Here is a 26,159-nt window from a genome sequence, read left to right as displayed (position 1 = left end):
AGCAGCGCCCAGAGACAGTCTGAATGTGGTCACTTCCGCTGTCACCGGCCTCTGCGTCCGGGTCAGGGCTGCCGCCGTCTCCGCTGCAGCTGCGGCCGGGAGACTGGGCCCGTGTCTCCGCCGCGCACCGAGGGGAGCAGGCTCCGCTCGGCGCCGCCTGCTGCGACCTGGCCGTCAGCCCGACGTCGCCGGCCTGGAGAGGCGGGGAGGACCAGGGGGCCGAGGCGTCCTCCGGGGTGAGTGCGAGCTCGGCCCGGTGGGGCCTGGGTCGGCAGCAGGCTCGCAGTGGAGGGTCTGAGGGGCGCCCGCCCTTGGGCCGCGGGGCGAGCGCGTGTTTCCCGGTGTACGAGACACCCGGGAACCTGTCCTGGAGGCGCCTCCTCCGTTCCCGCCCCGCTGCGATCCCCGCCCTTGGCTCCACTCCTGTTGGCATTTGCAAACCTTGTCCTTCCTCCCCGCCCCCCTCCCTTTCTCTTCCGTGGGCGGCTGGGATGGTCGAGGTAGCAGCGCCTTCCCCTTCCCGGTACCACTCGAAATTCCATAACCTGGTCTCCTGGTCTGGGTGCGGTGACCGTAGCACGTTGGTCCGTGTTTGCGACGCGCCCCGGTCCTGGGGCAGAACAAAGAAACTTGGACTTAGGATGTGCCTCGTACCCTCGGGGAATCGACGCGGAAGCGGCATTTGTAATTCTGACTGTCTTAAACCTCCCCGAGCTAGCCAAACCAAATATAGGGGTGTGTGTGAGTAATACCGAGGCACTGCCTGCAAATACATGCCTGGAAAAACCTAGGCTTACCTGGGAACATCTGGGACCACTGGAGGCGTCGATCTCAGCTGGTATTAAATCAGAAGTTATATGGATCTTTATTGTTTCTTTGAACTGGTTCCATTGTCTGCCTGTTCTGAGAACTTTTTCCAGACAGCTTCTCCCCTGTTCATCCTTAACACTAATTTATTAAACCTTCTATACGTGTGTTTCAATACCACCAATGCTTGTAGTTGTTGAATAAACAGGTGCTAGTTATGTGATATAATTTTAGGTTTGCTTCCTCCCCCCCTTCCTTTTCTTTTCATCCCCATCTCTGTCATTACGGTCTCTCTTTCTAAATAAGTCGTTTCTTTAAAAATACATCAATTAATAAAATAATGATGTTTAAATACAAATTATATTCTTAAATACATTCCCCCAAGTTTTAATTTAAAAATTTCTGTCGTTTATAAATGGATAATGGATTTCATCAAATTTGTTATTGAAGTTACCCAATTATATTTCCCTGCAGACTGTTGAGTGATCCTACCTATTTTCTTCTCAGCACTTGGCTTTTTGAATTTTCTCTGGGTGCTCATTCTGGGCTCCATTAGTCACCCCTACCACAGGCTATTAATGCTGTTGTTGGGTTTAGACAGGAAGTATGGCAGGTCCACTTCTGCAAACATGGAATTTGAACTAGATCATCACAAGTCAGTGCTGTTACAGTCGCGGTGATTCAAACCCACCAGCGATCAGCAGGAGGAAGAAGAGACCAACTGCTCCCCTGTGAGTCTGAATTGATGCACTGCATTGTGTTTGTTTTGATTGTGACCAAAGCTGCCTTTACAGGCTAACCCCGACGAAAGTTACCAGTGATTCGGAGACAATGTGCTTTATTAAAAATTATTCTGGAGTGGGTCTGGCACCCTGGGTATTAAGCCTTGATAGGATGTCAATTACAGTATAAGATAAAATGGCAGTGATAGCACCCGTGTTTTATTTCTCTCAGAAGTATTGGCTGGAACCTGATGAGAGCATTGATGTTAAAAGTGATTCAAAACCAAATTCTCTGTCATCCAGTCAGCCTGTAGAACCGAGTAGACCTGCCCCTGTGTTACGTACAAGGCGGTCAGTCTTGGTGGGAACAGAAACCTCATCTTTCTCGGTGGCTGTTGGGTTCAAACTGCACACCTGGCAAGTTAGCCCAATGTGTCACCCTCCGCACCACCAGGGCTCCTTGGTAAAGTGATCCATAAATATCAAAAGCACTCGTGGAGAAAGTGCTTCTGTTCGGCCATTCTGGAGTCATGCTGGAGTGGAAGAAATCTGTCAAAGGCAGTGTTGGTCCGATCCCATCAGTTAACCTTGACTGACATGGGTAAGGTGACTTTAAGTGTGCTTCTACCAAAAAAACTGCCACCCACCTATGCAATTCCCTCACTGCAGTGCAAAGTGGACCTGCCTCTGTGGGTTTCTGAGACTAACTTTTCATGTGAGTAGAAAGCCTCCTTCTCCTGCAGAGCACCTTCCCGATGGTTGGAACTGCTGTCCTCGTGTTTAGCAGCACAGTGTAAGCATTAGGGCACCAGGATTCGTGTGCATGGAGATTGTATGATGTGTTGATAGCTTACATTCCAAGCTTAGGGTTGGAATATTAATGTTTATAAGTATAACAAAATGGAGAGAGATTATGCTGTAACCATTTTTTAATGTCTCAGCATCTCCAAGTTTTTCTGCGTACTACTCATTTACAATAGGCACCTTTAAGCTCTCCTTTCGTGTTTGTCTTGTCTTCTCTCATAGGTGACACGTGGTTATGTTTTGCTTTGTTTTTACAGTTTGGAGAAAATGCAGCACCGTTTGGGTTTTTCTTGGGATTTTGATCTTCACATTTCTGATAAAGCACTTCATTTCATTCTTAAATCTCTATGATCTTGCTTTCAAGGGAGAAGCTACAAGCAGACAGTTTTTACAGGAATGTTTTGGTGATCTTAAGCACAGTTTAGTCTAAAGTATTCTTCTTTTCTTTCTTTTTTTTTAATCTAAAGTATTTTTCTATGTACTACCAGTATTGCCAGCCTCAGAGGGAAAAACAATCAAACCTACAGTGGGTTGAAATGTGGAAGTGAAAGACTCGGCTGAGCATGACCTTTTGCCAACTGAAATTGATTTCAGCGTACATGATGGTTACTAGGATGTAAGTAACTCCAACAGAGTTGCTAAACTGCGTGATAGTAAGATTTGCCGTGTGAAATTCTGTTACCCTTCAGACAGTTCTAAATAATGGTCTTGACATTTAAGTTTTGCTTATGCTGCTACGTGATGTGAAGAAGTCCCCTGCTGGTTAGTTTAATTTACCACCACAGCTTCCCTCTGAATCCCTGTCAAGCAGAAATCCGTTGCTCTTCGACTTGGATGAGGCCATGGACTTTTTCTGACTAATCTGTATGACTGTCACAGATAACTGACATAAGTAAGATGTCCCACCACTCTCGGCAGTCTGTTGTGAGACCGGTTATTCCTGTTGCATTGGGCTATTTTAACCGACAGGATCTGAGCTGGAAGTGTTGTTTCCCCATTCTGATGTACCACAGCATCCATGAACAAAAAATGGGAAACAGCAGTTAGCTTATGAGTCAGCTATATCTGAATTTCCTGCAAAGTGGTTGTGCTTATAGGACTTCTTTCTTGATAGCTTCCTGTTCTTACATCTGCGGACTATAAAGCGTTCCCAAGAGGGGACTAAACTTTTTTTATTTACCCAGTGTTCCCTTTTCTCCCCAAATCCTTAAAGAAGTGGTCAAGTGGTCTTTTCTCATAGGTTCTATTTAATTTACTTTAAAGTTTCCCCAGTTAAATAGCCATGATATTGTATTAACATCATATGATTCAGTATGATACTAGAGTGAACATTAAATAAATAGACTGAGAAGGCTAAATTACTTAGAATGTATAGAGGACTTATTTTCAAAATCTATTCAAGTGATAAAGCAGCTAAAAGTCATGTTTTGTGTTCTAAACTTTTCTCTCCTTTCGTGTTTGTGTTAGACCTTTTCTCATAGGTGACGTGGTTATGTTGTGCTTTGTTTTTACAGTTTTGAGAAAATGCAGCACCATTGAGTTCTTGGGATTTTGGTCTTAACATTTCTGATAAAACACTTCATTTCATTCTAAAAAAATATTATATAATCTTGCTCTCACGGGAGAAGCTATAAACAGAGTGTTTGCTTGTACACTTTTTCTTACTAACAAGGAATCCTTTGACCAACACATTTGTATTACATTTATGTAGGTTTCCACAAAATATTTTATTATATTTGTAAGAGGTAAAGCCTCAGAGGAAATCTTGTTATGACTTTGTTATCAGCAAAATGAATGTTCGTGAAGATGACCAAAGGCTTGTTATTAACCCAGGGTCACACTTTACAGTTAAATGTTCATTTGTTATTTAGAGACCTACTACGTCCCAGGCACTGTGCTGGCTGTTGGGAATGTACTGTTAACAATTTTTAGGCGCTGCTTTTAGTTTGGGAGCTATTAAAAAGTTTTCTACTTATGTGTAAAATTTGAAAAAGACCTCTAAAATACTGGATACTGTTTTTACTTATACATAAGAATCACGATTATTCATATCTGAATAAGCTGGGGTTTTTTGCCAGCGTCCTTTATCACCAGCTGCACTATAAGAAATCATGTTAAAGGGGCATCGATAGTTTTTAAAATGTGCAAGAAAATTCAAAATCATTAAAAAAAGAACAAGCTTACTGATCAGATAGGCTGATGGGTCCACACAAGCTTTGGTCCTAATCCCTTTTCAGATCTAGAAACTAACTCACACTGACTCAATGTCAGCCAAAGGTAAGTCTATAAAGAACAATAACATGAGGGAGGTTTGCCGACCTTACTACAATCAACTGCGTGAGGAGCCCTGGTGGCGTAGTGGTTATGTGTTGGGTTGCTCACTACAAGGTCTCAGCAATTCAAAGCCACTCTGCAGAAGAAAAACAGATTTTCTACGCCATAAGGAGTTACAATCTAACAAACACACCCTGTCTTGCAGGGCCGCTCTGAGTCCATGGACTCAATGGCAGTGGGTTTGATTTGAGATCAAAAGGGCAACATTTACCCAGGGACAGAGTTCTGAAGACTCATGGGAGAAGTAGGATGTCACATTATGGGCATTACAGTCAATTGAATGAAACGAAATGTGTATGAATTGATGAATGGAAAGATGATGTGCCCTGTAAACGTTCACCCACTTCAAAACAAAAACAAAAAAACAACAGTAACTTTATTTAAGTTTTTTAAAACAGGTTGAATGATACTTTAGATCCCTTACGTATGCTTTTTACTACTTTTTCCTGAATAACTAGCCATTGAAAAAATGATATTGGGGCGGTCTGACATCCTCTGACAAAAGCACGGATTAAGAGAGTCCAAAATCCAAATCAGCACAAGGCAGGCTTCTGTGGGGCGGAGGTCCGACACACCCACACCCTCCAACCTTATTCTGACAGAAGCCATCCTTCCCACAGACATTTTTACTGGGTTCCATAGCTTATTGGAATGGCTACAGAGGACTCATAAACAGCACTCCTGATTAACCAGAAAGTCCAAGCACATTGCTATTGAACTGATGCCACCCATTGTAACCCTAGAGCACAGAGTAGGTTTTCTAAGCCCTTGTGGGTTTCCAAGATTGTAACTCGTTATGAGAATACAAAGTCTTGGCTTTTCCCACCGAGCTGCTGGAGCTTTCAAACTGCTGATCTTTCAGTTAGCAGCCCAACCCATAACTACTTTGCTGGCTGGGCTCCTGTAATCATGTCACAAGTCAGGATCAGAAAACATTAGGGATACAGTTCTTTTATCCACAGTAGCTTCTCTTCTCAGCCTTGTTTTCTTGACCCTGCCTTACTCGGTAAATGATATAAACTTCTCTTAGTACTGATAGATTTATAAAGGCCATCTCACTGCAAGCCAGCCTCATGCCTGAAGGTACTCAACTTCACACATGCAGTGCGTTGGCAGCCTGTCTCAGTCTTATCTGCTGCTTCTCAGCTCTGCCTCATGGTCTCAGTGCTACGCTTCTGTTGCCACACCACAAGTTTTCTCCATTCTTGGTATTTGTGGAATTCTCCTTCCTGCATCTGAGAGAGCACACTTTATACCCAGAATGCTGAAGCTCACTAATGTCCTTAGAGTCCCCTACACCGGGAAGAGTGAGGAAGGCTGTGGATAGAAGAGCCATTGCACACGATTTCACTCCAGTGTGCCACTACTGGCTTCCTCTAGTATAAGTGAACCAAATAAATACTTAGCTACCTACCGCCTCTAGCCCAGTGGTTGTCATTAAGTCATGGTACTGTTAACCAGTTGATTTTCTTAACTTCTTGAAAAATATATCTAAGCCTCTGTTTCGTACTCCACTAACCAAAGGAGCCTCTAGATGTCTGGATTTATAAAACAGGGATATTGGCTCTGTTGGGGGCAGTGAATTATTTAATGTGGCTATTCTAGCCAGAGTTTCTTAACTCCCATCAAACACCTTTGGTCTGATAGGAATGTGGGGGGCTGGGGTGGGTGTGGGGAGATACCGATAGGATCTGCCTGTGAGTAATTGTGAACAGGATTCCCAGCAACACTATCCTGCCGAGTTTGAAATGAGCCTATGAGAAGTAAGCAGAGGAGTCTCCCATCAGCAAGAGTCAGAGCGCTTTCCTTGGACCAAAGATTCCAGCACAGCGAATTTCCTGGATCTAGAATGCCATCAGAGGAGCAGCTGTAGAACCAGGAGGCAGAGTATGAGACCAAGTGGTGGACTTCCCAACCCACAGAGCAAAAAAAGCTGAGTGCTTTTGTGCAGGAAGCTGGCTTGTGGAATGGGTACCTCTGGGCACTTAGTTGGGGAAGTTGGGCTTGCTAACCTACAGAAGTGGGGCTGAGTGCCTTCATGCCAAAGCTTACTGGAGTGGGGTGGCTCTGGGTATTTACTTAATCCAGGAAGTTGGACTTAACTAACCTATGGGGCTGGAGCTGAATGCCTTTGGGTTGAGGCTTACAGTTGAGTGGTATGTATGCCCCTTTGGGCGATTATTAGCAGGCCTGAAATAGTTCAATAATACGTCCTGGTAAACCAGTCAACCCTGAACATTTCTCACTGGCATTACAACTTTTTAACTTCCATTAAAATAAACCCCTTAAATCATGAATTTATAGGTTCTTTGTAACCATTGCAATGGAAATTAGAACCCAGCAAGTAAAACAGAGATCGTTAATTAAGATGGCTCAGGTATCCACACCCTTCCTTGGAAAACTGAAACTGAAATTCATGGCCCAAGTTAAAATATGTAGTTGTCTAAGCAGAGACGTTCATCAGCCCTTGAAAGCTTATTTCCAACTATGAAAAGGCATTTTGTAGAGCATGATTCATTTATTAAACTGTTGGTGAATAAATAGACAGGTGGCTTCTTTAAGTGGCTTAGGGATTGTGGCATTGAAACAATAGAGAAGGAAATATAAATCCTAGAACTCTGCTGGGCCGAGCTGAACTGTGAGGGTGTAAATGGTTTTTGTGTACTCCTGAGTCAGAACCAACTCCTAGCAATCCCGTATGACAGACTTGCTCCGGAGGCTTTCCTAGGTGGGCTGTTGGCTGAGTGCTGGACCGCTAACAGAGGAGTTGGGGCCTCAAACCCAGGAGAGAAAGATGTAGCAGTCTACTCTGTAAAGATACAGCCGCGGAAAGCCTGCGGAGTTACAATTGGGCTTTTGAAATCTTTATTAGAGTGGACAGCCAGATCTTTTCTTCCATGAGCCAACTGGAATTGTTCAAGCCACCAAGCTTCCTGATAGGGTTCTTGACGATAGTTCAGTTTCTAGATTAATCCTCTATCCAGTGGACAAAAAGTACTACAAAGGGACTATTTTATCCTCTATCCTATTTTGTTTTCTAATTCTTGAAGGAAAAAAATAGTTGCAGCCTAGTAAACTGATTTCATCGCCAGATCATTGAGCCAAAGATGAAGTGTAAAGGTTGATAAGGTGTGGACTAATGTTTGCCTTTCTGCAGGTGTGAGGTAAGTTTCTAGTGTTGCCTTTTTTCTCTCTTGCAGGACGTTGGCTCTCTGGATTGCCAGGAGCTTGTAGTTGACATTGAGGCCACGCTGAGGATGGAAGGGGTGGAACTTAAGGAAGAATGGCAAGATGAAGACTTTCCCATGTGAGCGCTGTTGTCAAACAAAAACAAGTTTACAAGCAAAACTGTAAAATGTTACCTACTAAGGAATGTTGGGCTCCTTAAAGAAGCAGTATTACAAGGTGGTCATTGGAATATTAAGGAATGAAAGCAGTGTTCCAACATGTAGAATTATTTTGTATCTTAATTTTGAACCAAATATTTATGTACTCTGATCTTTCATTTTTGTACTGAAAATTTAAGCTTCAGGATTTTAGCTCTTGCTGACATTGCTTCTTAAACTGGAATCTGAGAGGCTTGACGGGGGGAGGAGAGAGCGGGCAGGGGGGCTAGTGGGGGGTGGAGCTTATCTACACAAATGTTGAGTTTTGTGTTTTTATCTAAAACCAAACTTTAGAAATAAACATGATTGTGTTTAGAACTGTGTTGGCACCAGCTGGGCTGATGTAAAACAATAAAGTCAGACTTTACATTTAAATGATGCTTCCTTGCCACCAGGGTCAGAAGATAGCCCAGCACACCATACGGTGCCTTAACTTAGCATTTGGAATATGGACAGCTGGTGGGAGAACTGAGTCATTGCGCAGCACATGATGGTGCTGGCAGTGTAGGAAAGCTCAACTCAAAGACCTGTAGCCAATGTCTCTGTGCGTGTCTTCTAGACCTTTACCAGAAGATGATGGTACTGAAGCAGATCCACTCGCTGAGACTGGACCGGCAGACCAGCCTGGTAAGAACATGGTGCTTGTAGCTCCAGCGAAGTGACAGACTTTGTGCTATTTTTGAACACATTTCTTTTTCAAGGGGAAAAAATGTACTGTGTTTATTTCATTGCAGGGAGGCAACGGATAAATTAAATTCCCAGGCAAGCATTTTTAGAATATTTTAGATATTTTTAGAAATTGAACTTCCCAAAAGCATAGATTTTTTTGAAAGTTGTACAATAAAGGGGTGGTTAGTGATAGTCCGTTTCAGTAGGGACAGGTAACCAACTATATGGACTCCTTCTAATATTCGAAAAGACATACCCGCAATAAGCTATCTCATTGGTCTCCTGCCCTGATGTAGAAGCATTGGTATTCAGAATTCAAATTATGTAGATTAACCAGTGCAGCAGGATTTTGTTTAATTAATGTTACTGAGCTCTGGTGGCTTGTGGGATGACTGCTAACCACAGGGTCAATGGTTCAAACCCACCAGCCACTCCGCAGGAGAAAGATGAGGTTTTCTGCTCCTGTAAAGATGTTAATGCCTCAGAAACCCACAAGGATGGTTCGACTCTGTCAGACCGACTAAATGGCCATGAGTTTTAAGGTTTTTTCCTTTAAGAATTAAGTGATTAAATGTTTCTACTTGATCAACTTGGGCATCTAAAATTCCTTCTAAAATAATATCTTTCACTTTGTTTTTCATTCCAGACACACTAGAAGTTAATGGAAACAAAGTACGAAAGAAACTGATGGCCCCAGACATTAGCCTGACACTGGACCCTAGTGACGGCTCTGTGCTGTCAGACGACTTGGAGGAGAGTGGGGAGATTGACTTAGATGGCTTAGACACGCCGTCCGAGAACAGCAATGAGTTTGAGTGGGAAGGTAAGTAAGGTTTGCACCGCTTTGATCCGGTTTCTGTTCGACTATCTTCGTGAGCATGTTTTACAAAGGCAGTCTCATGTTAGGAACACGAAAAACTTAAGCCTGGATCATGAGACCAAGTCAAATCATTGTATTAAGGACTTTACACATTTATTGATACGATAAGGAATTTTGCTAAAAACCCATTTTCTCTTGGCTTCTGAAAGTATCATTTACACAGTGGCTTTATTTTTCTTGTTTGTTTGTTTTTTAATTGCCCCAGGGCCATAGGTGGTTGCTGAAAAAAATCTTTGCTGGGCACTTTTTGCTTTCATGATCATCTAAGAAAAGTGAAACTAAAAGCAGCCTTTACAGAAACCATTACATTAGTGAATGTGTTGACAGTGGTTAAGGACTTGGGGAAAGAGGCCTCCTGATGGAGGGAGCTTTGGGGAAGTGTTTTTAAGGGGGTTGCTGGCAGTGCTGGGCTTCGTGGAAAAGACTCGCTTGTGATGATACTGGTAGCCACCAGCCTGTGATTTCCTCCTATGAATTCTTTGGAATTCAAAGAAATGGGCATGTGTGCTGCTTTGCTTGCCTTAGATAATTGCTGTCGACAGTATCTTTATATACATAGTTATAAGTCATTAAATTCCATTAATCATTTTTACTTAAAATGATTTTTACACCAAAGCAGTGTTTAGCATTAGGTATCTGCAGTAAAAAATGTAAGATTCTTGTTAGATCTTTTGTACCCTTTCCCCCCCTATTTTGCTGGTTCAGTAAGCATTCCAGTAATAGTATTTTATAAAGATACTGAAATAGTTTTCTGCCTGTGTTTTGTCTCTTCTTTCTTTAATGCTACTGTAGTCATTTCCTGGAAGGATATTTTCCGTTAACAGCTTTGTCTTGGAAACAAACAACTAACATGCAGTAGGTTCCCCTCCCCCATCTTTTGGTAAGGACTGTGATACTAAAATTGTGAAAATCATTACTTCATTCAAAATCAGCTAAAATGCAATCTTGAAACATAAATTGCACCTAACTCTTGGTGCTTATGTTTGGGCTGATGTTGATTTAAATGTCCTTTTCTGCATGTGCAACTTGGAATATTGTAAATAAATTTCTCTATAAACTGATCAAATGAGAAATGATTGTTGTCAGTTAACCACTTTCTGTCTGATGTTATACAATTTGGAGAATAACTTATGGCCTCAACAAAAACAATCAACTTGCAGATAGTTCAGCCACAGCTGTAACTGTCAAGGACAGTGTTTTTAAAAGTAGAATTCAGAAAGACATTATAAGGACCAACAAACACACTGAGATTTTGATGGTTGTAATGATCTGGGCGTAATGGATGTTCAGGATGAGGTGCCTTGCTGTTATGCACAGTAAACACATTAAAGGAAGCGTGATATTCAAAAGCCATTAAATGGCCTGAAACTTGAAGCAAGCCTTTCTTCCTGTTACGAAATAGCTAAAATTCTGCAGCTGCCATAAAGAAAAACATTGCAAATAAGCAAACCAGATAGTAAAGTGGTTAACATCATTCGATTTTCATTGTGACAATAGCAGTTTATGACCTTAAACACCTTTCTTTCTAACAGATGACCTTCCGAAACCCAAAACTACTGAAGTCCTTAGAAAAGACTCGCTCACCGAATACACGGCCGCAGAGGAGAAGGAAGACGGCCGGCGCTGGCGCCTGTTCAGGATTGGCGAGCAGGACCACAGGGTCGACATGAAAGCAATCGAACCCTATAAAAAAGTCATCAGCCATGGAGGTAACGGCTACCAATGACTGCGCAGAGATCCCATATTTATAGAAAATGTCTCTTAAAGTACTATGTAATTTTGAAAGAATAATGAACATTTCTCCTATCATTTCAGGAACATAACTTGAAGGAAAAGGATAAAACCAATATTTTAAAAATATACGCGTGTAGTAGATTCAACACGTACATAAGGATACGCAGTGAAAGTGTTTCCCTCTGACTCTTCGTGTTAGCTACTTTATCTCTCCTTTTCTTACTGGGGTGTTATCATCTGTACACCATTCAGTGAGGTTGACAACCATCCATGCACATCGACCCCACCATTTTAGAGCAACACAACATTTTTATTGCCCCAGAACATTTTCTATTACCCTTTCTCAGTGAGTTGCCCTTTGGAATAAGTGCTATCCGGATTCTACCTCTGTGGTCCACTGTGGGCTCTAGACGTTCGTGTGAACGGGAAGGGCCCGCGTGCTGTCTCTGGTCTGCAGTCCTTGCTCATGCGTGTTCAGGGTTTCTCGATGCGGTTGCTGGCACCCGTAGTCCCTTCCTTTTCAAAGCTTAGTCCATCGCACGGTGCTTGTCTGCCCTCGTGACGGACATCCGGGTTGTTTTCAGCTTTGGCTGTGATGAATAAAACTGCTTTGAACATGTTTTCCCTCCATTTTCTCTTCCCTCTCCCCTGGCCTCCCCTGAACCTTCAAAGTCTACTTCTTTTGATATGAAAACCTTTTTTCTTTTATAAAAGTGGTCTCGTATAGTATCTGTCTTTATGAGCTTACTAACTTTGCTGAACATGGTGACAGGTCTTTCTGTGGACCTAAGTACAACCTGTATCTTAATAAAATAACTGAACAAATCAGCCCTTCCACAAAGGAGAGGACTGGTTAATTTCACATTTGTGTTGAGCATTTCCTTTGGTATTTGGGGTTATACAAAGGTTTGTGGCGCGCCCTTTGCTTAAAAAATGTGTAAGGCAAATGGAGAAAGTTCTGACAGGCCATGCTAGAGCTGCTGTGAGCCTTGCTTTGTCATAGACAGACGCTTTCCTGGTCGCTGTGTTGATAGTGCCAAAACTTTAGTGGTAAATCAGACAGACTGCCTGCCTAGAAATATTAAACTGTAAAACTTTGTGTTAATATATGTAAGGATATGTTTTGTTTTGCTGTGTTTTCTAAGGCTGGCTTTTTAAAAGTCATTCTTATACAGGGGCTGGGTGGGCCACTCAGTGTGTCCTGTTACCTGCAATCCTCCTAACACAGGATAGAAGGGCACATAGGTTAAGCAGTTTGATTTTTTTTAAATTTTATTGTGTAGAGGGCATTTCTACTTAATTTGCTTTCTACTGAATGCATCCCCTGCTTATTTGTACAGTCTTCATTCAATGAATATCCATTCACGTGGATATTGGTAGTCGCAGTCTTCTGCCTTAATGGAGTGAGTCATGTTCTGAGGAAGAAAGCAGGATAGTCTGGGTGAGGCAGTCCACAGGAGTGCGTTAGTCCCACTTCTTCAGAGGAAGCAAGTTGGGAGACCTCCTGAAGGTATTTAGACTGAAAGGCTTTCAAAATGGTACTTTTTTTTTCTAAAAGGAAAATAATTAAGGCTATCTTACTGAATGATTACATTCAGTATGTTTTATGACTACAGGATTTGGAAAGATAGTGAAGACGCTAATGTGTTTGAAATGTGTCTTAACAATAAAAAGGAAGATTAAAGCAAAAATATGTTACTGCATATAGTTTACTGATAGAGTATCTAGAGAGTGTAATTTCTTAGAATAATTCTGTGTCACATAATCTTTTCTTAGGGTTAGTAGTTTATGTTCTGCACAATGCTAGACATTGTTGAATAGAAAGCTATCTTTTAAAAAGTATCCACTTTAACCATAAATTGTATAAGAATACCTAATAAAAATCCACATGTTGGTGGGACCTGCTTAAATTGTCTATTTGTCTGCTTACTAAAATCAGGATGGCTTTTTAATTCATTTTTATGTTCACCTTTCCTCCTCAGCCTTTGTTTTTCTGGAAAGAGGAGACTTAAAGATTTGTATCAGTCTATAAGGGTCATAATGAGTCAGACTTGACTTGACAGTAATGGGTTTGTTTTGTGTTTTTATAAGATTGCATGAAGTGAAAGGGCTACTTTTTGTGATGCAGAAGTTTGTGGAAGTTAAACCACTATAACCTATCAATCTTACAGATTCCTGTAAAAAAATTCTCACAGTGGTAATTTTGTGTCTCGTCCCTTCTCCCTCAGGATATTATGGGGATGGATTAAATGCCATTGTTGTGTTTGCTGTCTGTTTTATGCCTGAAAGCAATCAACCTAACTATAGATACCTGATGGACAATCTCTTTAAGTAAGTACATCTTCACAAAAATATTTGAAGAGAATTCTAAGCTAATTAGAGCTCCAGGTTAAGTAAGTGAACTTTAATAATGTAAAATTTATAAATGCGCAGTTTTGAGTGTATAAATCCTCCTTCCCTGCCTTAGGAAAGTGTAGTTTTCCCACTCTACAGAAAAATGATATATTGCTAAACCTGCAAAGAACATGCACCGTGTAAGGCATGAAGTCTAAAGAAGTGACTTGGGGTGCCCTGGTAGTGCTGGGTGTCAGGCATTGGATGTGCAATGGTAGCCCACGAGTTATTGCAGGGGAGAAAGATGAGGCTGTCTGCTTTCATGGAGATGTACAGTCTGAAACTACGGAAGCTTCATCACTTGAGTCAGAATCCACTGGAGGCAGTAAGTGTGGTGGTGCAGTGGATAGTGAACGCCCCAGCAGCTCTGCTGGGGAAAGATCACATAGAGCAGTTCCACTCAATGACACAGGTTAGCGGGTTTGGGTTCGTCTTTGGTTCATCTTGGTCATTTGTTTTTGCAGGTACGTTATTGGCACTTTGGAACTGTTAGTAGCAGAAAACTACATGATAGTTTACTTAAATGGTGCAACAACTCGAAGAAAAATGCCCAGTCTGGGATGGCTTAGGAAATGCTATCAGCAAATTGATAGAAGGTAATGTGAATAAAAGTTAAAGTCAAGCTCAATAATTTTTACGTTGGCTTTAATTAGATTTTATTTTCTGTTACTATTTAACACCCATGTATCCACTTCTTAAATTACATTTGTTCGTTTCATGATAGGGTTTACTTTCTCAAACGAGTATTTTAGAATGTCATAAGGGAAATCAATTTTTATCTCCTTGAATCCTTCAATATATATGCAAAAATATTTCTCTTTATACTGCATTGAGCTTTGGTCACATTCTTGGGAAAGGTTGGAAAATTATTACATACCCCGTTTCATTGCATCCTCTGAGTGCTGTCGGCAGTGCTCAGCACACTTACGTTCTATTAGCAGTACCTGTATGGTGGTAACCTGGCGGGGGAGGAGGTCGTTATCTTTGTCGGGACAGAGAAAGAGCCTTAAATCCTCCACTTGGTCTGACGGGGCCATCAAGAATTTCAACTAGCTTGAGCCACCAGGACCCGGTTAGAGGCTTCCTGTCCATTCTTGCAGAGGATCTGAGCAGTTCTTGTAGGCTTTCAGTGGTGGTCTTTTGGTCTTGGGTTTCTCTGAAATCATTGTATTGGGAGTTTGTGCAGCTCTTACAGCGATCCATGCATCAATTGTGTCAGTCACAGTTGTGTATAAGTTGCCATCATTTTCAAAGCATTTTCTCTCTACTCGAGTCCTTGGTATCACCTCCTCATGTTTCCCCTGCCTCCCCAACCCTATGACCCTTGTGAACCCTTGATAAATTATAACTAATTGTTATTTTCATATCTTACACCATCCACTGTCTCCCTTCACCCACGTTTTTGTTATCCGTCCCCCTCAGTGGAGGCGGGGGGCATGGGATTATACGTTGATTATTGGGATTGGTTCCCCCTTTCTCCCCACACCTTCCTCCTACCCTCGTTTCGTTACTCCCATTACTGTACCCAGGGGGTTTATCTGTCCTGGATTCTGTGTGTTGGGAGCTTGTAAATCTGTACCAATGTACATGCTCCGGTCTAGCCAGATTTGTAAGGTAGAACTAGGTCATAATAATAGGGGGGAGGGAACATTGAAGAACTTGAGGAATGTTGTGTGTTTTGTCAGTGCTATACTGCACCCTGACTGACTTAATTTTCCTTTTTTAATCTTGGCCTTTAATAATAGCCACTTTATTTTTCCATGAAAATATATTTTTTTTAAGTTTTTACACAGCCATTTTAAAAAGAAGAGGCTTAGGGTAGGAAATTAATGTGTTTAATGTTTTCTTCCCTCCCCTAGTGTCATTTCATATCAAAATATTTCAATATGTATTTCTAAAAGATAAGAATTCTGTCTTTTAAGTAATCATACTATTTAATGCAGTTTTAAACTATGGCAACAAATGTACATAAGCACTTGACACAATGGATGTGTGTATGGATAGTGATAAGAATTGTATGAGCCCCAATAAAATGATTTTTTAAAAACTTATATAAATATTTCGATGGATTAAAACTTGCAGTTGCAAGCTGTAGATGTGTTTTGACACAGCAGGAATGATGACTTTTGCTGGAATTAAAAAAAATTCTTTTAACTCCTAAAAAAGATGCTGAAAATAAGGTTAAATAGATAATTATATGTTTACCTACAAAATTACTACCTGCACCATATTTATGGTGACAGCATTGTACATATATCTAATCTCTTCGTAATTTTGTTTATATGTATAATGCTAAAATCATAATAGTAATTACATATATATAACTATTTAACTATGTGTATATATACACACATACATATATAATGGTAGAAGAGAAGACTAAGATTACTAAGAAAATACTAAACAGTAGAAGAACAAAATATTAATTATCCCTTGCTTGTGAAAATACCTGTGTCAATTTAAATGTACATAACTCAGTGAAGATTGTTCAAGATTGTATCTAATAATGAACGAAAACCAGAAAGGATAAAACAAAATGGGGTGATACATGTAAGGATTGTGATAAAAGTTGTATGAGCCCCCAATAAATGAATTTGTTTGTTTTTTAAAATAAAACAAATAAAAGAATACGAGTTGTCTTATTCATCTTGCCGCTCCCATGGTCATGCCCATTCCTACTTCTTTGCCTGCACAGTACCTTTGATGGTGCTGAAGAAATTGGTAAAAATCTCCATCCTGACCTAGAATTTGAAACCCATTTACTCTGTATTAAGTATCAACCGTAAGCTACCTCTGATGGACAAGTGAATGCCAAACCCACCACTATCGAGTCGATTCACCGTATGTAGCAGTGTTCTCAGCCGTCCTTACGCTGTGACCCTTCAACACAGTTCCTCATGTGGTGGTGACCCCCCCAACCCATAAAATAATTTTAGTTGCTACTTCATCGTTGTAATTTTGCTATTGATATGAATCAAATGACCCCTGTGAAAGTGTCTTTTAACCCCCAAAGGGTTGCAACCCACAGGTAGTGAACCGCTGTCTATAGGGTTTCCTGTTCTGAGGGTGTTAATCTTTAAGGGAGCAGCTAGCCTCAACTTTTCCCCACAGAGCAGCTGGTAGTTTTGAACCACCAACCTGTGGTTAGCAGTCCATCATTGTCCCAACAGTGTCATTAGGGCTCCTGAATATATAATGGAGGCATGGATGTAAAGTTGGCCAAATGAACTAAAGTTTATTTTATAGCGACACAGGAAGAACTATAAGAATTAGAACTCATGGATGAGATTTTGAAATTGTTTTGTATACACTTGCACACTTATTGATGTCTTTGTCTCCTAGCATTAGAAGATGTCGAGACTTTTTTCTTTCTTTTAACTCCAGGTTACGGAAAAACCTAAAATCTCTAATTATTGTACATCCCTCTTGGTTTATCAGAACACTTCTGGCTGTTACAAGACCATTTATTAGGTAATTTTCTGGGAAGGAAAAAAAAAACCTTGTATAAATTTCTTGTCACTTCTGTTGATGAGAAACATTGAGATTATTATTTTTATTTTCTCCCATAGCTCAAAATTCAGTCAAAAAATTAGATACGTCTTTACTTTGGCAGAACTAGCGGAACTTGTCCCCATGGAATATGTTGGCATCCCAGAGTGCATCAAACAGTATGTTTTGTTTCATTTATTTGTTTGTCTTGGATCTCTATATTTTGATATGGAAGAGGTAAATATTTTCGATCATTATTTTTTCTCACTTTATCTATTACAAGTATTTTATAACGGCTCTTTTTTATAATAAATAAAAGATGGGAGAACCTGTTTTCCACACACCTTCCCAAGCCTAGAGACTGCATCCCCGTAGGTCACCATTTTCTTCAGCCTTTTACCTGAAGAAGTAGGAGAAGTACTTTCTGGTTATGACTTATTTTCTACCTTCAAAAGACTCATTTCAATGTGAGGGATGATTTCCTGATTGATCAGTACTGAGGAACTTTCTCCAAATTTAAACATGCATCTCCAAATTTGATTGAGCTCATCATGTCATCAGAGAACCGTATTGCTAAGGAAATGAATGACATATCAGCCGAACCATAATACTTTCAACTCGAATTTGTTCTGCTTACAAAATTCATTCCCATCCATCTTTGGCAAGGAATTGGTAGAACATAAATACTTATGCTTCACAGTGTTGTTATTGCAGAACAGTTCCTTTGAAAGATTTAGCCTGCTCACTGTGTCAAAGCCAGTTTTACCAGGTCAGTTTTGTCTGCATTCATAATGTGAATTATAACATGTATATTTACTGAAATAACTTTTCCCTACCAAGGTATGAAGAAGAAAAGTTAAAAAAGAAACAAAAAAGGTATATGCACACCTTGACTGGGTTGCATCTAGACTAGTCTATTCGCATTGCGCAGACTAACTCTTCCCTGTTGGTTGGTTAGCTTGTACACAAAGATGATAGCACATGTAAATATAAATCTACCCCAGCTTCCAAAGTTCTTCATTGCTAAATACGACTTGGGTTCACTCTGTCTTAAAACCACAGATAATGGCAATCGGGCATTAAAAGGCCATGACCTCTTCTGTTAGGTATAAACCCTAAAGGTTAAGTGAAACCGGAGAGATCACCAAAAATACTGTTTAAAACCCCAAATACTTTTAAGAATGTTTTCGCAGACTTTTACATTTCTAACTTATGCTTTTGAAATATTCATACAGGTTTTCAAGGGACCTACTTGATTTCCCTGGGGTTGATGATTATATTTGCAGTGCATATGTTCTTTGGCTAACCAACATTGATTTCCCTCAATGCTTAAAGTAAATGGCCTGCTAACCAGCCAAAGTCTACATGTGATAAAATACCTTCCATGTGCCATTTAACAGTTAAGCACTCTGCTTTCCATTTTAAATTTAATTTTCAACACTTCTGCTTTGAGCATAACAAACTATTATCTTTTAATATGTTGGTATAGAAGAAAAACCAGTGTTTTTCTTTTAAAATAGTTGCCATTTTATATAGTGATTTACAGAAATGCAAGATTTGGATCGAATTTGTTAATAGGCCATAAAATTATGACAAGTTAGCAAAGCATTCTAATTTAATATACTTTCATATATTAAGGTGAGATTTCTGTTTGGATCGTCTTAGAGAAGTGAGTATTGCGAATTTTAACTGGGAAGCAGTTGGGCCCCATTGGCCGTGTCATAAACTCAGAGGCTTCTATTTCTTTGTAACCTATTAGAGGCTAGCCACCGCTCTAACTACAGAGATGTGAACTGCCGGTCCCTTGTTGCTCCCTGGGCATTAGTGTGCATCTGCCAGACAGCGGGCTGAAATTAAAAAGATAATCTAGTTGCAGAATATTTTGAAGCTAGCCTGCTTCATGAAGTTACCAAGTTGATGGTGTGTGCTTCATTGTGCCCTTTAAAAAATCTTAGCATTGCATCACCTGTCAAGAAGTACTTTTATCAAAATACTAAAAATAGAACTCATTGTACTTTTGACTTAAATCTGTTGTTTGAAACCTGCCGCTGCTACTTTCCTTTATTTCAGTTCTTCTTGTGTTCAAGCTTTCCTATGTGTTTTAGGTACTAGTTAGCTTTTTGTCACGAGGTTTATTTAAGCCAATTGGGAACAAAAACATAATAAACCTGAAAATGATCAAATTTAATTTTTAAAATAGAGAACTGTTTTCCCCCTTTAAACCAAAGTGAAGTATGGGGAAGTTTATTTAAAGTGAAATCCCCCTTTAAGTCCTAGTGACAAAGAGGGCGCAAAACTGAGGGTCGCGGTCCACCTGTGTGAGATGTCTGAGGTGTTTCTTCATGTGACCAGGCAGATAGCAGTTCTTGTACTTACCGTATTCATTGTAAAAATAAAGTAATTCCAGAATTCGTAAGGGTATTTCATGGGTTGAAAATAGTGGGTGTATATAGACTATATACCTTTTCAAAAATTTTATGCCATTTAGAAATACTATTAAGTGTTTTTACTCTGATGTTATCACAGGCCAGAACTTTCAGGTTTGGTTCCGTAATGTTCAGGTGTGTGATAATCATAATGAAGTCCCGTCATGGGAAACCTCTTCGTGTCATACTCAGATTATTTTAGCTGTGAATACTATAGTAATAGATTGTTGTATATTGTCTTTGAAAGATTGTATATAATGTGCAGTAGATACGTTATCTTTCCAACCAAATTTGATTAAATTGTGGTGTGACTTCTGTAACCTAGTGCTAATTCCAGTCAGATTTTTAATCCTCTTCTAGGTATTTCTGAATGCTAAGTTGTTATAACATCAAAGCAAGTGAAGAGTGTTTACATGCTTAGTCTGCACAAAGTTTTGGAGCGTGGTTACAAGTTCCATAAATATAAATTTTTGTCTCTGAATTTTCAAGCCCGAGCTAATCATTTGTTGGCATCAATGGTACTTGATTGTTTTAGTTAATAAAACTTATTTCTCAGTGAGCTGTTTTTCCGGCCGGTCTCTGACCATTAGGTCTTTACCCCAACCATGTTTAACACTTGAATATACCCACTGTGCTTTGAACTTGATGAAAATATGTTTGCAGTTATATGTAAAACATTTCATGCCTATGTCCTCTTGTCTTTAAATTTTCTCTGTCCTAGTTGGCGAAGTAATGTTTTACCTTTTTTACTGTGTTTGCTTCTTTGCATAGCTTTGTTTTTAACAGAATAATGGTCTGTGCTAAAAGTAATCAATTGTTTTTAGAAAGAAAATTGTTTGGTTCCTTCCTGATCTCTCATTGTCTATTGTTTTTAGAGTTGATCAAGAGCTTCATGGGAAGCAAGATGAACCAAAAGGTGAACAGTAAGTGAGGCGTCTAGTCCCGGCAGGACTGAAGAATGTGCCGACAAAGCAGTGCTCTCTGCTCCGCCTTATCATGCATTTACTGGCCTGTTGCTGAGTGACCGATTACAAAGCTGACGTGACTTTTCCTTAGTGGACTTTTGTACAAGAGACTGTTCACTGCTGTATTGGTTTGCAAATCTCTTGAATTTAGCTCATCGGTAGCTAATTATTTTGTAATCGTTTTATATTTTATATTGCAATATCAGAACCACACTTTATATAAAGCAGTAATTGCATTTGTTTATTGGATGACGCATCTTCTTCAGTAAAATATTTATGTGCATAAATATGGTAAAGGAAAGAGATAATATATTTTTATGTTTTTGAGCAATATTTTTTAATGTGTACCTATCTCGTGGGAAAATATGCATATAAACAAGACCATGATTTTGTACAGTGCATGTTAGAAATTGTGTTATTGTAAATGGTGACATACCCTTCCTGGGTCATTTAGTAGACTGTGGAGTGGCTCCTGAAGGAGAGACAGTGAAGCTGTCTCATGAACGCCCAAAGATCCTTTTTGGTCCTGTGCATACTCTAAAGGTAGGGTCAGACTGGCCTGTTCTGCGGTGGTGATGGTATTTTGGTTTTTTCATGTAACGTATACTGTCCTGTAGTTCAAACGTTCAAATAAAAATACCGGTAAGTGCGTTGCACACCTTCCTTTTTAAAACTTATAGACGAGAAAAAGCCATCTTTAGGATTAGAGCATTTAATTAAGACATTTGATATTGAAGTGTGTATATATGTATTTGGAACATTTTAATCTTCTGACCGAAAGTCAGAACTGTTTTAAATGCTAGGTTTGTTCACTAATGTGAAATAAACTGTGTGTCCAGAGAGCCCCTCCCCTGAACCTGAGTGCGGTGTAGTCGTGCTGAGAATGTGCTAAGTTACTTCCTTACCGTCACTCCTTTACTGTTGAAAACAGAGCTGCTGTTGTAAACAGCTCTCGATGTGGGCACCAACACAACTTCCAAGTCCGCTCTGTGAAAGCAGGGCTGGCCCAGTCTGAGGCGGCGCGCTCTCGCTGAGCCAGCCGGACAGTGCAGTCAGGGAGGTGCACTTTCTAAGTCTTAGAGAAGCGCCGGGTTGGGCTGTTCTCATGACACGTTGGATGTGTGCATGCACTCTCATTGCTTAATTTGGTATATTCCTACACTTTACATGGTAATTCTACATGTGCTTCCACACAACTCATTCATCACAGAATCGTCAAGGCAACTGCTTCTTGTTTGGTTTGTGTTTATATTTTCTTTCATTTTTTAAGTCATTTTATTGGGGCTCGTAGAGCTCTTAACACCATCCATCCATCCATCCATCCATCCATCGTGTTAAACACATTTGTACATCTGTTGCCACCATCATTTTCAAAACATTGGTAACTGCTTTACCACAGGCCAGCATTCCTAGGTTTAAGTCAGTAATTTGGTGAACCTGACACCCCGCCCACATACGCTGCACCCCAGCCCTTCCTTGAAGGCCTTTTACAAGAGTAACCTAGGAGGACAGAATTGAAGTGGATGTGAGCTATGTTTTTAATATTTATTCTGTTTAAGACTGAACACCTGTGGCTTTCCCCTCACCTGTCCTAGAAGATTCTACTACAAAGGCATTTTCCGTTATCGTTTGTCCTTAGCAGGAACTTGCCGTGCTACCTTCACTCCAGCCAGGGGCTTCCCCACAGGAGCACTTCCTCAGCCACCTCCTGCGTTGTCCTGGGCTCAGCGGCAGCGGCAGGTCCAGAGCTCATGTCGTTAGAGGGAATCGAGCCCAAACCATGGCCGCATGCTCTCAAACCTTCCAGCACTGTGTTGACAAAACTCACAGTTCCAGCCTGGGCCTTTTAACGAGCATGTGATGGGGAAAGGCGCACACGGAATATGTGGCTGACCTGTGCTGTAGGCAGTCTTCTCATCCATAGGTTCTGTTCAGTATGGGCTACGTAGAATAGGCAGGGGTTCCACCATATGAAGTACTTGGGTTTTCTGTTCCAAAATACAGTGAGTAACTTCACCTCCTTAACGTTTTTATTGGTGTTTACTGTTGTAGTCATGGTTCCTAACTCTAGATATATTCCAAAATTATGAAGGGTTTCCCAATTCTTCCTCCCCCCCCCCCCCCGCCAAATTACTTGAAAACTAGAAGTAGCCCACATTCTATAAGGACATTACCATTTAGAGTGACAGAGATAACACTTGAATATAACCAAGTCCATGTGCTCTGAATTGCTGGATTAAAAGGAAGCCTGCTTTAAATTTATACTTTAATGGATAATGCTTCTAACAGTGAGGCTTAAGCTTAAAATTGGGTTAGAGAAAAAGCATTTATTCAGTTTGGTATTTACAGTTGGTAGCTATATAACATTTCTTCCATAGTATTTCATTTGTCATTGCTGATGGAAATGAAAGTATATAGAACTGTAGTGTTTTACCTTTCCACTAGGGTCATGAATCTCATTTAATGGATGCAATTTGATACTTATGCTGTTTTTTGTTGTACTTTGGCTCTGCGTGCCCCTTTTTGCTTGTGTCTCATTTGCGGTCATCTAAAGTAACCTGATTCTGTGTTCTGCCTCACGGATTCCAAAGCACAAGGGAAAACACCAAATTGGCCCTGCAGTTTAAGCTTCATAGTCTTTAACTCGGAGGGAAGTATGAAAAAAAAGGACCTAATAGAGTCTAGCAGGGCTACTGGTAGGAAGATAAAACTAGAAAGAAAACTGTCCAGGCGTGACGAGTTAGCTACCGTTGGCGGTACCACTGCATGTGTCCCTGTAGAGACGTACTGCATGTGTGGCTGCCAGTGCTGCCACTTCCTGTAGAAGACTTGGCAGGATGTGGGAATCCGGAGGTGTGTGCAACAAAAGGGAAGACTGACATATGTTGAAGTCAATTGTACTTGTGCTTCCAAGAGTTGATATTTTCCACGGCTTGCTGTGTCTCTTCACACGGAATCAAGTTTAAACAGCCGGCAATTAGCAGTGCGCACGAGAAAGTTTAGGGTTGGGCTCCTCTTCATATCCCATGGTTGGTAAGCGCCATCCAAAATGGGCCTCATTGTTACGTAATGCCGTCGGCTGGTTGACATGTATATATCTGTAGCTATCATTTCTTCAACCGCAGCGCCAACAGCAGACCCACTTTTTGATAGAGACTTCCTTAGATAGATAGAGCACCAATCCTTTTGATGTGAGTCTTCAGGGAACTTGGAGGAGCGCTTGATTTAATGCAGTTAAGGATTTATTGGGTAGGGGAGCTCGGTTTCCTAATGAGGTCCATGTGGTTATATGTCAGGAGCCTCATCGTTCCCGTGTTTTCTGTGGAAAGTTAGCATCATTCCATCAGATGGAAGAGGGGATTTGCTGAAAAGAGAGATCACCACGCCATTCTATTTGGTCTTCATGCCTGTTCTTCCCCAACTTCTGTGTGTATTTGAAAAGTGGGTCACAGAACAAATCTGAGGGCAGTGGTCGATAGGGAACTGAATGTACTTGTAAGTTAGGTTAACTTAATAGACAATCGGAACTGTGTGGATGGAGTTCCTGGGAGAGTGAATTGGATCGGAAAGCTAACTGGGAAGGGAAGGGGCTGGAGAATCAGCTACTCAGAGTCCTGGGCGGCGAAGCCCTTCACAGACCCCTCTCCTCCCAGGAATCTGAACTAGATGAGCAACGAGGCCTAGCTATATCAAGTTTCCTTTCATGTTTGAAATACCGTGTTTCCATCTGTTACTTCTGACTTGCAGCAAACCCGTTTGTCACAGAAGAGCTGTTCCCAGGGTGCACTCTGGCAGGCTTCAGAACAGGTGGCCAGGCCTTTCTTTTGACTCTGTGGTTGAAGGTGCTCCTTGTTTACTGCACCGCCCAGCGACTTCTGCATTCTAAGTCACCATTGAAAATAGGCCAGAGGGCAGCATAGCAAACAGTGATGACGAGCAGTTACCGGGGGTTACTGCAACCGCTTATGGGGGGTGGGGGGGGTGGTTAAAGTCATGTAAACTTTCCATTGTAAGATCATTTTCCCATGAATTCTTGCTTGAAGCCCCTTCATATAATTGCCTTAATTTCTTGTTTTACAAACTAGAAACTTTTAGAAGCTATGTTAAAAGTCACATAATGCACTTGATAGCATATTAAGCACCAGACCCAGACTTTAATCCTTTGGGGACATTAATTACACTGTTTACTATAGAGAGCTTTCAAGTTTTTTTTCTTCTGTGACATTCTTTTTTTGAAAGAAGTGTTAAGTTGTGCATTTTGAAATTTTCTAATGTGTTTTCACATTCCTTTTGGCTCCACGGGAGTGTGTAGAGTAACACTGGAAATAATCAGCTGCTCTGGGGCGCCTTTTGTCGGTGGGCATTCTAAAGTTAAGTCCCGTAAGCAGTTGCTTAAAATTAGCTACTGAACGTTGGTGGTGTTCAGGTCCGCTAACTTGGCACAGCCCCAGGGGCACCTTTCATATAGAATAAACCCCAAGTTTGTTTAAAACTTGAGCACTTTATTTAATTCGTATTTCAGAAGTGTTTTGTTACAAGTTCACCGTGCTGTTATTTAGACAAAATTAATGTACTGTAATCTTTTTTGGTGACGATTCAGATGATGTTGCCTAGAGTAGTGCCGTCATTGTACAGTGTGAGCAATTCAGTCCTGAGAACTATAAAATGTTGCTGTGGTATGGTCCTTGTAAGAAACACTAGGAGATAGAGCACTGTTGTCCTTTGGCCTGTGAAGAATATGGTAATCTGTTGCACATCGTATTTTTGCAACAATAATGGATTTAAATAAATTACTTGGAAACGTTGTTTCTGCCTCATTGTATCCCATCTTATTCTGTTGTCCACTGTATTATGAAAGGGAAAACAGACTGACAGTGCCAAGGATTTTACTTTATGCCCTACTAAGCAAAAACCGAATGAAACTCTGCCGCTGAGTCTGTTTGGACTCATAGCAACGCTATAGGGCAGAGAAGAATCCTCCCTGTGGTTTCCCAAGACGAACTGTTGGAGAGTAGAAAGCCTCATCTTTCACCCACGGAGCAGCCGGTGGGTTCAAACTGCTTTTACCTGGTGGTTAGCAGCCCAGTGCATGCCCACTATGCCACCAATTAAGCAATAGTCCGAAGTCAAAACCACATATTGCCCTGGGCAGACCTACGAAGACAAAAGTGTCACCTTAATGGCCAGGGTGCCTGACTCAAAGCCATAGTGTTTTCATTCACCTCGTGCATGTGAGAGCTGAACAATGAATAAGGAAGGCCACAGAAGAATCGTTGTGTTTAAATTGTTGCCAAAGCACATTGACCATGAAGGGGCTTCACAAGTTCATGGGGAAATTCCGTTATTTTTTAATAACACTTCTGTGGCCTTTCTGAAGTTCCCCTCCTCATCCCACTTCTGTTATACCACAGACTGGCGTATGGTGGAACAAACCTGCCGGCTTGGAAAGAAGTACTGCCACAATGCTCTTCGAAGTAAGGATGGCAATACTTCTTCTCACATACCTTGGACATGTTATCATGGGGGACCAGCCCCTGGAGGACATTATC

The 26,159-nt window shown here is 40.9% G+C and overlaps 1 protein-coding gene across 4 annotated transcripts; it reads left to right on the top strand.

The window, feature by feature from the left end:
• Positions 1-4: 4 nt before the first annotated feature.
• BNIP2 (BCL2 interacting protein 2) lies at positions 5-25,415 on the top strand. Of its 4 annotated transcripts, none has more exons than XM_075530808.1 (11): positions 5-236; positions 7,868-7,974; positions 8,613-8,680; positions 9,369-9,545; positions 11,135-11,311; positions 13,565-13,667; positions 14,195-14,326; positions 17,115-17,201; positions 17,300-17,398; positions 18,060-18,095; positions 20,521-25,415. In XM_075530808.1, the coding sequence occupies exons 1-11, from the start codon at positions 24-26 to the stop codon at positions 20,570-20,572; spliced, it is 1,251 nt and encodes a 416-aa protein (XP_075386923.1). In that variant the 5' UTR covers positions 5-23; the 3' UTR covers positions 20,573-25,415. The 4 variants fall into 4 exon arrangements, with proteins under 4 accessions (XP_075386923.1, XP_075386924.1, XP_075386926.1 ...); XM_075530811.1 differs by lacking the exon at positions 5-236 and adding an exon at positions 1,520-1,538; XM_075530810.1 differs by lacking the exon at positions 5-236 and adding an exon at positions 2,828-2,949.
• Positions 25,416-26,159: the final 744 nt, after the last annotated feature.

The sequence above is a fragment of the Tenrec ecaudatus genome, chromosome 14 (assembly GCF_050624435.1).
Source record: "Tenrec ecaudatus isolate mTenEca1 chromosome 14, mTenEca1.hap1, whole genome shotgun sequence".
Taxonomy (NCBI): Eukaryota; Metazoa; Chordata; class Mammalia; order Afrosoricida; family Tenrecidae; genus Tenrec; species Tenrec ecaudatus.
This window is presented reverse-complemented; position numbering and strand designations above follow the sequence as displayed.